The sequence below is a fragment of the Rana temporaria genome, chromosome 6 (assembly GCF_905171775.1).
Source record: "Rana temporaria chromosome 6, aRanTem1.1, whole genome shotgun sequence".
NCBI classification, from domain to species: domain Eukaryota; kingdom Metazoa; phylum Chordata; class Amphibia; order Anura; family Ranidae; genus Rana; species Rana temporaria.
The window spans coordinates 10,982,606-10,997,031 of NC_053494.1; the positions used below are offsets into that span (position 1 = coordinate 10,982,606).

The 14,426-nt window shown below is 49.6% G+C and overlaps 1 protein-coding gene across 2 annotated transcripts in view; it reads left to right on the plus strand.

Annotated features, from left to right (window-relative positions):
- The window catches only part of LOC120943066 (major vault protein), a 44,976-nt gene that overhangs the window by 2,063 nt on the left and 28,487 nt on the right, over window positions 1-14,426 (plus strand). The window contains exons 1-6 of one of the 2 annotated variants that reach the window (XM_040356149.1): window positions 6,335-6,355; window positions 7,609-7,751; window positions 12,169-12,364; window positions 12,495-12,615; window positions 13,959-14,090; window positions 14,279-14,373. In XM_040356149.1, the coding sequence (XP_040212083.1) occupies window positions 6,350-6,355; window positions 7,609-7,751; window positions 12,169-12,364; window positions 12,495-12,615; window positions 13,959-14,090; window positions 14,279-14,373 (693 nt within the window). In that variant the 5' untranslated portion in view covers window positions 6,335-6,349. Of the gene's footprint in view, window positions 1-6,334; window positions 6,356-7,608; window positions 7,752-12,168; window positions 12,365-12,494; window positions 12,616-13,958; window positions 14,091-14,278; window positions 14,374-14,426 lie in introns of those variants that run through there. The other variant, XM_040356150.1, reaches the window with a different exon arrangement.

Consider the following 14,426-nt stretch of genomic DNA (forward strand, 5'->3'; position numbering starts at 1 on the left):
GGGGCAGCATGGACCCCCTGGGAGGCGCATTGAAACCCTGGGAGGTTTGGGGGGTGGCATGGACCCCTGGGAGGGTTTGTCGGGCGCATTGGACCCTTGGGAGGTTTGAGGGTGCATGGACCCTGGAAGGGTTTGGGGGGTATCTGCCTTGGGAGAGTTTTGGGGGCACATGGGCCCTGGGAGGATTGGGGGGAGGCACATGGACCTCTGGGAGGGTTTGGGAGGCGCATGGACCCCTGGGAGGTTTGGGGGGGGGGGGGGCATGGACCCTGGGTGGTTTTGGGGGGGGGCGCATGGACCCCTGGGAGGGTTTGAGGGCGCATGGACCATTGAGGTTTTGGGACGCATGGGAGGTTGGGGGGTATTGATCATGGGCGGTTGGGCGCAGAGACCCTGGGGGCGCATGGACCCTGGGAGGTTTGGGGGGCACACGGACCAGCATGCTGTAAAACTTTGGCAATAAATAAGGCCGGAAAGGGTTACATTTCTATTACAGTAGGTGTCCCCACTGAACAGATTCAGCCCCTCACTTCCTGTCAGTGCTGAGAAACGTCTCCAATGGGGACACAGAAAAAAAACACACAGGCTGGGGAATATGAATGTTTTCATTGCCATCTTCCTATCCTGATGGGAATTCCCCCATTTCTCATTCTGGTGTCACGTGTTAAGGAAGTGAGGGGGAAATCTCCATCATGGGGACAGAAAAGGGAACCTGACAGAAGTAAAGACATAAATGAATGCAACTCTCTAACCTTTAATACATCACTGCCTGGATATGACTAGGTGTCGGCCTCTTGCAGCTCCTGTCCAGCAGGGCTGGGGGGTGGGGGGGTGTCAGAGGAAGAAGCAGCACAAAGAGCCAATCGGGGGCATGCTGATAAGGAGCATGCTGATAAGAGGAGAGAGCAGAGAGATGAGCTCATCACTGTGCTTCTTCTCTTTTCTCTGTCCAGTCCTAGGAGGACTACTTGGGTTCAGACTGAGGACATCTAGTGGCAGAAAACAAATACTGCAGGAGAAATCTCTGGATTGAAGCTGAACGTTGCAGCAAATTGCTGATTTTGTTATTTTTATCCTTTTAATGGGCTCTTTTGTTTTTATCTTGTTGTTTGTGTCTGGAGTTCAGATTCAAAAAACGAAAGACAACTTTTTTTTTTGGAGGCTAAAATAGGGAGGGATTACACCCCGTCGGGTTTTTATTGTTCTCTGAGTCCCCGTTGGAGAGATTCACCCTCTTTATTTGTCCTTTTTTACTGTTATTATTATTATTATTGAAAGTAAAAGAAAATCCTAAGGCCCCATTCACACCTAGGCGTATATACGCCTGTAGTGTGAACGCCGCTGCCGCCCCGACACGCCAGAGGGATGCTTTAGCATTGCCCTCTATGGAGATGGTTCACATCTCCACGCCGAACGCCTGACACCTGAAAAAAGGTCCCGGACCTTTTTTTCAGGCGTCTTTCGGCGTTCGGCTAGGAGATGTGAACCATCTCCATAGAGGGGGTCACAAGCTGCATTCACAATCGCTGCGTTTTGTCGCCGCGAATCGCGGTACAAAACGCCACTATTTGCCGCCGCAATTCGCGGGACAAAACGCCGCGATTCAGTACGCTATAGTGTGAATGCAGCCTAAAATTTGTGAAGTAAAGAAATCTTATAATCGGGACACAAGTTCTGGTGACAAACAGGGGGGGGTCCCCCCTCACTTTGCAGGGATTTCCTCTCACTTCCTGTTTTGGCTATTGGACAGGAAGTGCAGGGAAATCTCTGCAATAGGGCACAGATGGACCAAAAAAAAATAAAAAATTACAGGGGTTATAACACTCCTTTGCTCTATCCAAAACGGGGGGAAAAAAAATCCCTATAGTTCTACTCTATGAAAAAATATAAATATAGACAATGTTGGGGTTGAAGATTTGCTGAGTTTGAAAGAGTTCTTGTTTTTTTTTCTCTCTATTATAACTTCCTATGAAAAATATAAAATTTCCATATCCTCCTCCATTCTTCCTCCACTCCTGGTGCTGTGTCATTGCTTGTGAAATGTGACTCCCCCTGCAGGCGCCCCCAGGCCTTGCAGCCGGCTGGATCTTCGTCATACAAAAAGGAAGTAGTACAGCTCATGGCTGAGCAATGTGCCCTCCCCCCCCCCCCCGGTGTGAACCAACAGATGCTCACATGACAGCCGGCTGATTATTACAGAACAGAAATCAGTTTTGGATAAAATAGGGAAGGGTTAGATCCCCCTGCCAGGTTTTTACTTCTATCTGGGATCCCCCCCCCCTCACTTCCTGTCCCAGTGACAACTACATCAGTGTGAGAAAACTCCCCAACAGTAGTGTGGAGTAAAAAAAAAAAAAAAAAAAGTTTAGTAAAACAAAAGGGGTGTGAGGGGGGCGGGTTCTTGGTAAAAAAAAAAAGGTGGGGGACGCCGACACATGTCAGGTTTTTCTTACTGAATCCCCTATTGCTGATTTTCCCCTCACTTCCTGTCTGTTGTCACCAGGACAGGAAGTGAATGTGAATCTCTCCAATAGATCCCTGGATAGCAATTAAAACCTGACAAGGTCCAAAGTCGAAAGAAAAACAGTTTGAGGTGGAGTTATTTCCGAAAATGGAACTTCCGCTTTTCGGAATACTCCGCTGTCACATTTGACACCTTTCAGGGGGAGGGGGGGAGCAGATACCTGTATAATGCAGTTATTTGCTCCCACTTCCGGGCATAGATAGCCGCAGTATCCGTGGATATCTATGCCATCACCGGCCCCTCCTCCGTCCCCCCAGCTGTCTTCTGGGGGAGACACAGGTCTCGGAAGACAGCAGGGACCCTTCAGATCGCGCACACTGTGAGCTTCTCACAAGGTGCATTTGAAGCTGCAGCAAGTCAGGTGAAGCTCCACCCCATTTCCTGGCTGAAGGAACTCTGGCATCATCTAGCCCAGTGGTCTCCAAACTGCGGCCTGGGGGGCCGGATGTGGCCCTATGCTTGCTTTTATCTGGCTCTTAGGGCACTATTTCATACACTGATACCAACAGTAGGGCATAATCCCCCCCCCCCACACTGACACCAATGATGGGGCACAATTCCTCCCACTGACACTAACGATGGGCATAATGAAACCAACGATGGGGCTCTCTCCCCCCCCCGACACCAATAATTGGGCTCAGTGGCACCGACAATAGGGCACAATTCCTCCCAATGACTTCAATGATGGGGCTCAATTCCTCCCAATGACATCAACAATTCCTCCCAATGACTCCAATGATGGGGCACAAGTCCTCCCAATGACTCCAATGATGGGGCTCAATTCCTTCCAATGACATCAACAATTCCTCCCAATGACTCCAATGATGGGGCACAATTCCTCCCAATGACTCCAATGATGGGGCTCAATTCCTTCCAATGACATCAACAATTACTCCCAATGACTCCAATGATGGGGCACAAGTCCTCCCAATGATGGGGCGGGGCACAATTCCGCCCAATGACTCCAATGACGGGGCACAATTCCGCCCAATGACTCCAATGATGGGGCACAGTTCCTCCCAACGACTCCAATGATGGGGCACAATTCCGTCCAATGACGGGGCAAAATTCCTCTCAATGACTCCAATGATGGGGCAAAATTCCTCTCAATGACTCCAATGATGGGCACAATGACTCCAATAACGGGGCACAATTCCGCCCAATGACTCCAATGATGGGGCACAGTTCCTCCCAATGACTCCAATGATGGGGTGGGGCAAAATTCCGCCCAATGACTCCAATGATGGGGCACAATTCCTCCCAATGACTCCAATGATGGGGTGGGGCACAATTCCGCCCAATGACTCCAATGAAGGGGCTCAATTCCGCCCAATGACTCCAATGATGGGGCACAATTCCGCCCAATGACTCCAATGACGGGGCACAATTCCTCCCAATGACTCCAATGATGGGGCTCAATTCCTCCCAATGACTTCAACGATGGGGCACAATTTATCCCAATGACATCAACAATGGGGTGCAATAACACCAAGGAAGTGGCACAATGGGGTGCAATGAAACCAATGATTGGGCTCTTTCTCCCCCCCTGACACCAACAATGGGGTACAAATCCTCCCAATGACTCCAATGATGGGGCACAATTCATCCTAATTATATCCACAATCCCTGCCAATGACGCCAACAATGGGGCTCTCTTCCTCCCCCTGATGCCAACAATAGGGCACAATTCCTTCCAATGACACCAACAATTGGGCCGAATGACACCACTAATGGGGCACAATTCAATGCGTCCCCCGTCCCCCCCCCACTGACATCAGGACCTTTTCTTCTCCCAATGGCCCCTAAAGTCTGAAGCACAGTAAACTGGCCCTTTATTTTAAAAGTTTGGAGATCCCTGATCTAGCCCTTTCCTCCTCATCCTGACTATCCCTGGCCCGCCCCTTTCATTCATTGGCTCAGTTCTTTGAATCGTGGACGCTCCGCATCACATGTGGGCGTTGCCTATGTAAATGCAGCCTGCCTAGGAACGCCCACTTCCCCTGACTGACGCCCACCCATCCTGGCATTTTGATATTTGCATAACTCCTCCCAGGAGCCCGCCCACTGCTTGCATTGGGACTAAGGGCTGTTGAGAGGGGGTACCAAGGCTGAGATGTTTCCAGGAAGCTGTGAATGCAGGGCCATCTTTTCCATTGGGCACGCTGGGAAGTTGCCCGGGGGCCCCGCTTGCCTGGGGGGCCCCACCGGCTGCCCAGCAACCCCAGTAAAAAATTGTGGAGAGTGATGGGTTAGAACTGCCCATGCCCAGTTTGCGGAAATCACAGAGAAGATCCGGTCCTCCACGAGTGTGGGGGGTTGCTGATGTAAGGGGGGAGTGAATGCAAAAATTTAAGGGGGCACTGATATAAAGGTTCCATCTCCTATATTAGTGACCCCCCTTACCTTAGTGTATTTACTCTACGGAAGGTGGTCTCTGGTCACCAGAGTGCCCCCCACATCAGAGTTCCCCTTTACATCAGAGTCTGCAGGATTCCCCCTTACAATGCAAGGGGGAACTCAGTCTGCGGACCCTGATGTAAGTGGGAAAGAGAAAGCAGTGGACTCTGATATAAGATGGTCTCTGGTCACCAGAGCCCCCCCTCCACATCAGAGTTCCCCCCTTAGATCATGATCTGCAGCGTTCCCCTTTACATAAGGGTTCCCTTTCTGAAAACTGTAATTTTAGGTACTTTTTTTGCAGTTGCAGTAAAAAATGTGGTTCTGCAAGTAAATGTTATGATTTTTGTCAGTAAATTCTCGTGCGTGATTGTGTAGACAGGGCCCCAGTGCACTGTATTGCCCGGGGGCATATAATGCTCTTAAGATGACACTGTGTGAATGGCATTCTGCTGGCCCCTCCCACCAGCCTAGACCTGCCTGCATTGTACAGGGAAGCACAGGGACCCAGTGATGATATCACCGGCTCTAGAACAAGGGATGTAATGACAATGGAAAGGCTTTATTTAGGGGAAAGGGAGGAACCAGGGAAGGTAAAATAGAAGCAGATGAAACGTTTAGCCTTCATGTGCTGCCATAGTCCTCAATGGGCTTTGCAGCAATGCACTGACAATGGAAAATGTGCGGTGATGTGTTGATGTGCGGGAAAGGCTTGGCTGTGAAATGGGTCCGGGTGCAAGCTGGGCTTCCGGACATGTGTGCGGTGTATCCGTCATCGATAGCTGAGTTTTTACAGGACATGATGGCGGCTCTCCCCTCCTCCACCAGGATCTCCCTCATGTGTTCATCTGTCAGTATTCGCATGCGGAGGGCGCCGCGTCACTCTTAAAGGGCAACGTCAGAGATAAAAGGGAGCCGCTCTAATAGTGGAGGAGGCTTTGTGATTGTGCTGCTCAGTCTACTGGAGGGCAGGATGACGGGTATACCTCCCAACTTTTTAAGATGGGAATGAGGGACACCTATCAGCAAAGGTATGCAGGCATAGGACACACCCATTGCCACGCCCCCTTAAAGGAGAATTGTACAAAAAACAAGATTGGCTAAACCGACAAGTGCTTTTTTTTTTTTTTTTTACCACTACTATTCCTCTTGGAATTTACAAATGCAGCAATTTAGAAATCAGATGAAAGGTTTAGCGCTGGGAAACGCTTTTTGATCGATAAAAAAGTGCATTTTATATACATCTCTATAGATCAGAGCTTTTTTTAATCATTCACTTCTTCAGGACTAGCGACTCTCATAGTATTGAAGCCTTTGGATCAGCATGATGACGTCTCAGAGGGAGATCTGCAGTGGGGTGATAGGTTATCTTTAGATGCATCAAATTTGCTTTGGGTGGCTGTACAGGGTAGTAGAAGGGTTAACAGCATGCAGGTAATTGTGTCTAAAGGTGAAGGATTTCCCCGGGTTGGTCTCCCTTCCACACCCAGCTCTACTGTATACACGATACTCAGCTGTCTGTACGCCTGATGTTCACCTGCCGCAAACCCGACACACACCTGCTACCACACCTAACAGTCACCTGCCTGCACACCTGCCTACAAACCTGACACTAGTGTGCACACCTGCCTACATACGTGACACTAGTGTGCACACCTGCCTACATACGTGACACTAGTGTGCACACCTGACACACACCTGCTACCACACCTAACAGTCACCCGCCTGCACACCTGGCACTCACCTGTGCACACCTGCCTACATACGTGACACTAGTTTGCACACCTGCCTACGTACGTGACACTAGTGTGCACACCTGCCTACATACGTGACACTAGTGTGCACACCTGCCTACATACGCAACGCTAGTTTGGACACCTGCCTGCAGACGCGACACTAGTTTGGACACCTGCCTGCAGACGCGACACTAGTTTGGACACCTGCCTACATGCGCGACGCTAGTTTGCACACCTGCCTACATGCGCGACGCTAGTTTGCACACCTGCCTACAGACGTGGCACTAGTTTGTACACCTGCCTACATACGCGACACTAGTTTGTACACCTGCCTGCACAAAAAAAAGGCAACAAGCGTTTTCAAAAATGCAACACCTGCCTACATACATGACACTAGTTTGCACACCTGCCTACAAACCTGACACTAGTTTGCACACCTGCCTACATACGTAATACTAGTTTGCACACCTGCCTACATACGTAATACTAGTTTGCACACCTGCCTACATACATGACACTAGTTTGCACACCTGCCTACAAACCTGTCACTAGTTTGCACACATGCCTACATACGTGTCACTAGTTTGCACACCCGCCTAGGATTTCCCCCGGGTTGGTCTCCCTGCCACACCCAGCTCTACTGTATACACGATACTCAACTATCTATACACCTGATGTTCACCTGCCGCAAACCTGACACTGCCTGTCTGCGCATCTGACACACACCTGCTGAAAACCTGACACTCACCTGCTACCACACCTAACAGTCACCTGCCTGCAACCCTGACGCTAGTTTGCACACCTGCCTACATACGTGACACTAGTTTGCACACCTGCCTAGTGATATGACGCGCTTAATAAATGATAATGGTTATTGGCATTGTAGGCACTCCTGCTAAATAAAACCTTGAAATAACATGCGGATAATCCTTTATCTGTTCACCTTTTCAGCTTCATCCTTCCGGCCTAACCATGAGTGAAGAATCCATCATCCGTATCCCCCCGTACCACTACATCCATGTGCTGGACCAGAACACCAACATTGCCCGCGTGGAGACCGGGCCCAAGACCTACATCCGCCAGGACAATGAGAGGTGAGCGCCCCATGGCGGTCTGGGTATCGCTGCATCAAAGTAACATGATAATCTTTTCATTTTGTTTTAACATAAAAGCAGTTGAGTTTTTTTTTTTGTTTTTTTTTAACCTCTCACTGTAAATGTAAATCCACCAGTCAGGTCTGACTGAATACAATGCACTCATTATGGAAGATTTTGTCTCAGCAATTGGTAACGAGAGAGTCAAAGCAATTGCACTGCTACATAGACCAAAAATCGGTATGAGTAATGGTTGCCCCAAAATACAATACAGTGTACCCCAAACTCAATCACGGAGGGTGAATCTGGGGGCTCTCTTGTTAAAGGGGCTTCCAGATTCTGATAAGCCCCCTTCCCCCACAGACTCCCACAACCACCAGCCAGGGTTGTGGGGAAGAAGACCTTGTCCTTACTATCAACATGGGGACAAAGTGCCCCCCCCCCCCCCCCCATGTTGAGGGCATTAGGCCTGGTATGGTTCATTTGCCTTCCCCCTTTCCAGGCTGTATGCTCGAAGAAGGGTCTGGTATGGATTTTGGGGGGGAACCCATACAAGTTAAAAAATTGTAATTTCAAGCACTGCCTAACCTATACATATCCCTACATCATATTTTAAACGGGTGCAATCCGTATTCACTGAATTTGTGTGGGCTAAAAAGAGACCACGGCTGTCAGCTAAACTTCTGGTCCTACCCAAATGCCAGGGGGGCCTTGCACTCCCGGGTATATCCGGTCCTACCACCAAGCGACCCACCTAAGTAGGCTTATAGACTGGTGCCGCAACCGAGAGAACAAGCTCTGGGTGCAGATAGAGCAGGACCAGACCGAGATCCCCCTTAACAGAACACCTTGGTGCGCTCCGAACCTACCGGCAGACGTTAAACGACATCCGCTGATTGGCAACACGACGCGAGTCTGTGCCAGACTCATCTCACAGACGCCCTTGTCCTCGAACAGCTCACCGCTGTGTCCCATTTTGGGGCACCCCCAGTTCATACCGGGCATACGTGACTTGGCCTTTCGAGATCTAGTCGGGGCGGGATTCCACCAAGCCTCCCACTTTAGTTCGGGAGGACGATGGAATACTATTGCGGAACTTTCTGACCCCACAGGCCCGTTTCGGTTGGACTTCCTGAGGTCCCACCAACTAAATCATTTCCTTCGCTCCCTGACACCGCCAGCCACTAATGCCCAGCCCCTCACACCACTAGAGGAACTCTGCAATTCCTCAGAAACCACGTCACATACACTCTCCGTAGCCTATAGTCTTATAAATACTCCATGCGCAGACTTCGTGCCCCCGGGTATGCTTAAGTGGGAAAAGGAGCTGAACCGTCAGTTTACTGCGGCCGAACGACAACGCATTCTGAGATTCACGCACAAATACTCAATCTGCGCCAAGACGCAGGAAACTAGCTACAAGCTCCTGTCACGATGGTACAGGACACCAGTACTGCTCCACAAGTTCTTCCCGGCGACGCCTGATCTTTGCTGGCGCTGTCGGGCAGACAGGGGGACGCTACTGCACATTTTTTGGTCTTGCCCTGGCCTTAGTCGCTTTTGGCGGGTGATCCGTGAGGTGGCCCAGAAATTCACGGCCCGCGTTATACCGGACGACCCAGCGTTCTTCCTCCTACACGTATCTACCGTCCCGGAGAAGACATACAAAAAATCTGTGATCAGGCACCTGTTGGATGCAGCAAAGGCCTGCATCCCTCTACATTGGAAGGCCACGCTCCCGCCGACAGTATCCCAATGGATCACGAAGGTGGAGGAGATAAAGCACATGGAGGATCTCATCCTCACAGCACACAACAGGCAGGAAACATTTACCGAAACCTGGCAGCTATGGAATATTTTCATCTATTCAGCTGAGGGCCAGGCGCTGAGAGAGCCCGCGGCTGTTGGGTGAACGTTACCATACCAGTACGATCCCCCCCCTGCTCCAGTCCATTTACATAACAGGGAGCGAGCCCACAAGGTACAGGGACTACCCCTAGGGTGAGCCTATCTGTAAGGTGACTGACCCCCCCCCCCCCCCCTATCCATGCCCACCCTCTCTCCTTCTTCCCCCTTTCAGACCTGTTTTCTTTCCCTGGAACTTTCTACTACCCCACACTGGGGCTCTTTCCCCCTTCCCTTTCTCCTTCTTGACATAAAAAGAAAAAGAGGGGGCAGGTCGTGTGGACCCGACACTGAGCTACGACCCAACAAACACGCCTCCCTATCTGAGTAGGAGACACCCTCTGGGAGCCACCACTGGTTTTACCAGGCGACGGAGCCCGGGAGCTCTCCTAGGGCACACACGCCACTTAACGCTTGCGCCACACAGTAGGCGCCTACCATGATCCATCATGCAATGTGTAACGTTATATTGATCCCGTGTATTGTTGTGATCTACTTATCCTATCACATGTACTGTTTGTACTATTGTACCATGTCGGCCCGCGCGGCCTTGTCCCTGTCTATAAATAAACAAATTAAAAAAAAAAAAAAAAAAAAGTAATTTATTTTTATAAAAAAAGCCCCGGATGGCTACCCCCCCTCCTTTTTTTTATATTTTTATATATATATATATATATATATATATATATATATATAATTTCTTTATTTCTCTTCTCAATTCGCAGCAGCCCCCCCTTGCTTCTCAATTTCAGGCGGCAGCAACCCCCCCGGTTCTCTGCTCCAGGGGGCCCATGCCTGAAGCTGTGACAGGGGCCCCATAATTCCTGATGGCGGCACTGACCATCGTCAAATTGTCTGTCTGACTCTACATGAATTATTCAGATTTAGATTTTATATCCATCATCGGCGCCTCCCCTATGGACCGTAATGTACTGACATCTGATCTGAATTGGATACTTGTGTATATACATTAGCTGTGGAAGTCTGCTGTGTGGGCATTTTTCAACAATTGATTTTTTTAAATGGGAAAACACTCAGTGGAGAGTGTATATCGTATAGAACATCACTCTTGCTGTATGGTCTGGATTTGACAAGCTAAACCACTGTCCTAGACAGTAGGGTAACAATAGCCATAGAAGCCAGGGGGCTGCTATGAGGCGTGGGGTAGGAGAGGGGAGTCTCATTAGGGAGGCTGTATAGTTATAGGAGCCCTCGGTGCTGCAATGGGGTCTGGATTGGGGGGGGCATGTATATGGGGGCCGTATGGCCATAGCAGCCCACACGGTTCCTTTGGGGTAGAGAGGGCCTCCCAATAGGGAGGCTGTATATTCATGAAAGCCCTTAGTGCTACTATGGGGCCTGGAGTGGGAGAGGGAACCATTAGGGAAGCTGTTTAGCCATAGCAGCCTACGCAGGTGCTATGGGGACTGGGGAAGGAGACAGGCCCCATTGGGGAGGCTGTAAAGCCATAGCAGCCCGCGTGGCTGCTATGGGGACTGGGGTACAAAGAGGGGTCATGGGGGGGGGGGGGGCGACGTATAGCCATACTGACTCATGCAACTGTTATGGGGCATGGGGTAGGAGAGGGGAGACTCATTAGGGAGGCTGTATAGTCCTAAGAGCCTTCGGTGCTGTAATAGGGCCTGGATTGGGGGGGAGGCATGTATATGGGGGCTGTATGGCCATAGCAGCCCACACGGTTCCTATGGGCTAGAGAGGGTGTCCCAATAGGCTACTGGCTCATGCAACTCCTATGGGACATGGGGTAGGAGGAGAGGCCCCATTAGGGAGGCTGTATAGCCATGAGATTCACATATCCTCTATGGGGCCTGGGGTAGGAGGGGATCCCATAAAGGAAGGCTGTATAGCCATAGTGGCCATCTGCGGCTCTCTGAATACCCAAACAATAACTACAATCTGATAGGACACAGTCATTTTCCGGCCAATACTTTTCTGCTTATTATATATTTTTTTAATCCACTTTTTTTGTCACGCGGGGTGGTGCTTGCAGGGCCACCTACAGCTTGCATTTTTCTTATTGAGTACATCACACAGGCCGCCCACAGTGTAGAAATGGGCATTACGTGTCATTATGAGCAACATTGCAACCAGTGAGGACTCTCCACCATATCTTTGTATTTCCTATGATCGTTTGCTCCATCTAGTGGCCAAAATGTGGCATTTTTCTGATTGTGCTTTCTCAGGAAAATACTTAAGTATGGCCACTAGATGGAACTGACGACCATGGAAAATGCATATAAATGACATTTCACACGTATTGTAAGAATTAAGGGAAGTATTTGCGACATTTTGCTGCAAATGTTGAGACAAATATAAATGGACCTCGAAGTGTTGCTGTAAGGCCAACACAAGGCAATCGATTGATTCTTTATTTGATGGCGGAGGCCTCCTTTAACTATGCAGCAGTGTGTGAATATACTTTTTAGTATTGCTTAACCTGATATTATTAAATCGTTGTTGATTGGTCATAAATTGCATTCATGTTGCGCAGGGTGCTGTTCCATCCGGTTCGCATGGTGATGGTGCCACCCCGGCACTACTGCGTGATTCAGAACCCGGTGCTGAGGGACGCAACCCGTAACGTGCAGTTCGATGACGTCGGACAGGCCAAACTGCGGCACGGAGACCAGGAGATCCGTCTGACCCAGGATCCCTTCCCCCTCTACCCGGGGGAGGAGTTACAGCAGGTATGCCCTCTTGGAGATCTGCCTGCCTATAGCCAACCAAATCCAAAGGACTGTAGTGAGAATTTGAATGTATGAGAAATTGGATTATTCATGGGAGATAATTTCTGTATGCTTTTCCATTCTGGTGTAGGGTGTCCAACCGCTGACAGTGGTCCTCGCCAACACCGCGCTGCACCTGAAAGCACTACTGGACTTTGAAGATGACAACGAGAAGTTTGTGGCCGGTGATGAGTGGCTGTTTGAAGGCCCAGGTAGGGAACTTTGCTGACTTCTGGGGCCCCCAACAGTGAGCTCTCCCCAATGGGATTCCTACTTCTTAGCCATGGTGGCCAATGCAAAGGCAAGTGATAATGTCCCTCTCCAACAGTGAGACCTCCCCAATGGGATTCACACTTCTTAGTCATGGACAGGCAGGTGATTGGGTCATGCTTCAGACAGTAAGATCTCTCCAGTAGAATTCCCTCTTCTTCTCAGCCATGGTGGTCAACGCAAAGGCAAGTGGTGGTGTCCCTCCAACAGTGAGACCTCCCCAATGGGATTCACACTACTTAGCCATGGTGGCCATTGCAAAGGAAAGTGATGGGATCATGTTCCAGACAGTAAGATCTCCCCAGTGGAATTCCCACTTCTTCTCAGCCATGGTGGTCAACGCAAAGGCAAGTGATGGTGTCCCTCCAACAGTGAGACCTCCCCAATGGGATTCACACTACTTAGCCATGGTGGCCATTGCAAAGGAAAGTGATGGGATTATGTTCCAGACAGTAAGATCTCCCCAGTGGAATTCCCTCTTCTCTGCCATGGTGGTCAATGCAAAGGCAAGTAATGGTGTTGCCCTCCAACAGTGAGCTCTCCCCAATGGGATTCCCACTTCTTGGCTATGGAGCCATTGCAAAGACAAGTGATGATGTCCCTCTCTAACAGTAAGTCCACCCCAATGGGATTCACACTTCTAAGCCATGGTAGCCAATGCAAAGGCAAGTGATGATGTTCCTCTCCAACAGTAAGACCTCCCCAATGGGATTCACACTTCTTCTTAGCCATGGGTGGTCAATGCAAAGGCAAGTGATGCAGTCTCTTTCAAACAATGAGACCTTCCCAATGGGATTCACACTTCTTAGTCATGGTGGCCATTGCAAAGGCAAGTGATTGGGTCATGCTCCAGACAGTAAGAATTTCCCCAATGGGATTCCGTTGTCTTCTCAGCCATGGTGGTCAATGCAAAGGCAAGTGATGGTGTCCCTCTCCAGCACTAAGATCTCCCCAATTGGATTGACACTTCTTAGTCATGGCGGCCATTGCAAAGGCAAGTGATGGTGTCATGCTCCAGACAGTAAGATCTCCCCAGTGGAATTCCCTCTTTTCAGCCATGGTTGCCATTGTAAAGGCAAGTGATAGAGTTATGGCTTTACCCGGAAGAGATGGAGAAACGACTGCATGGAACTCTTGCCACTTTCATTCTTGGGTGATTTAGAAGCTGCAAGTGCGTCACCAAATTAGTGCTGATCCAAAAAATTGATTATAGGCCAATTTTTTAATTCTTAACCAAGGTCAGAATTAGAGATGGATCTTCATTTCTGAACTCTCACCCTGCCAGGTACCTACATCCCCCGCAAGGAGGTAGAGGTGGTTCAGACCATCCAATCGAGTGTCATTCGCCACAACCAGGCCATCCGCCTTCGCGCCCGCAAGGAGTGCCAGGACAGGGAGGACCATGCCCGGGTCACAGGTCAGTACCTATTATTTTATTTATTGAATATGATGATCCAAGTCAATGCCTCAAGTTATGTGATACCCCGTATGGCAGCTGGCATTGGCAGCCTATTTATTTTTTTCAAAAAATATATTTTAATTCGAGATTATAGAACCTTGAATGGTGCTCAGTTTCTCACCTCTGGCTGCCTCTCTGTTCCGCAGGGGAGGAGTGGCTGGTGAAAAAGGTTGGTGCCTATCTTCCGGGTGTGTATGAAGAAGTCGTAGATATTGTGGACGCTTTCGTCTTAACCGACAAGGTAAGACTAACATTATAGACCTCAGAAACCGTATGTATGTTGTCTGTGACCAG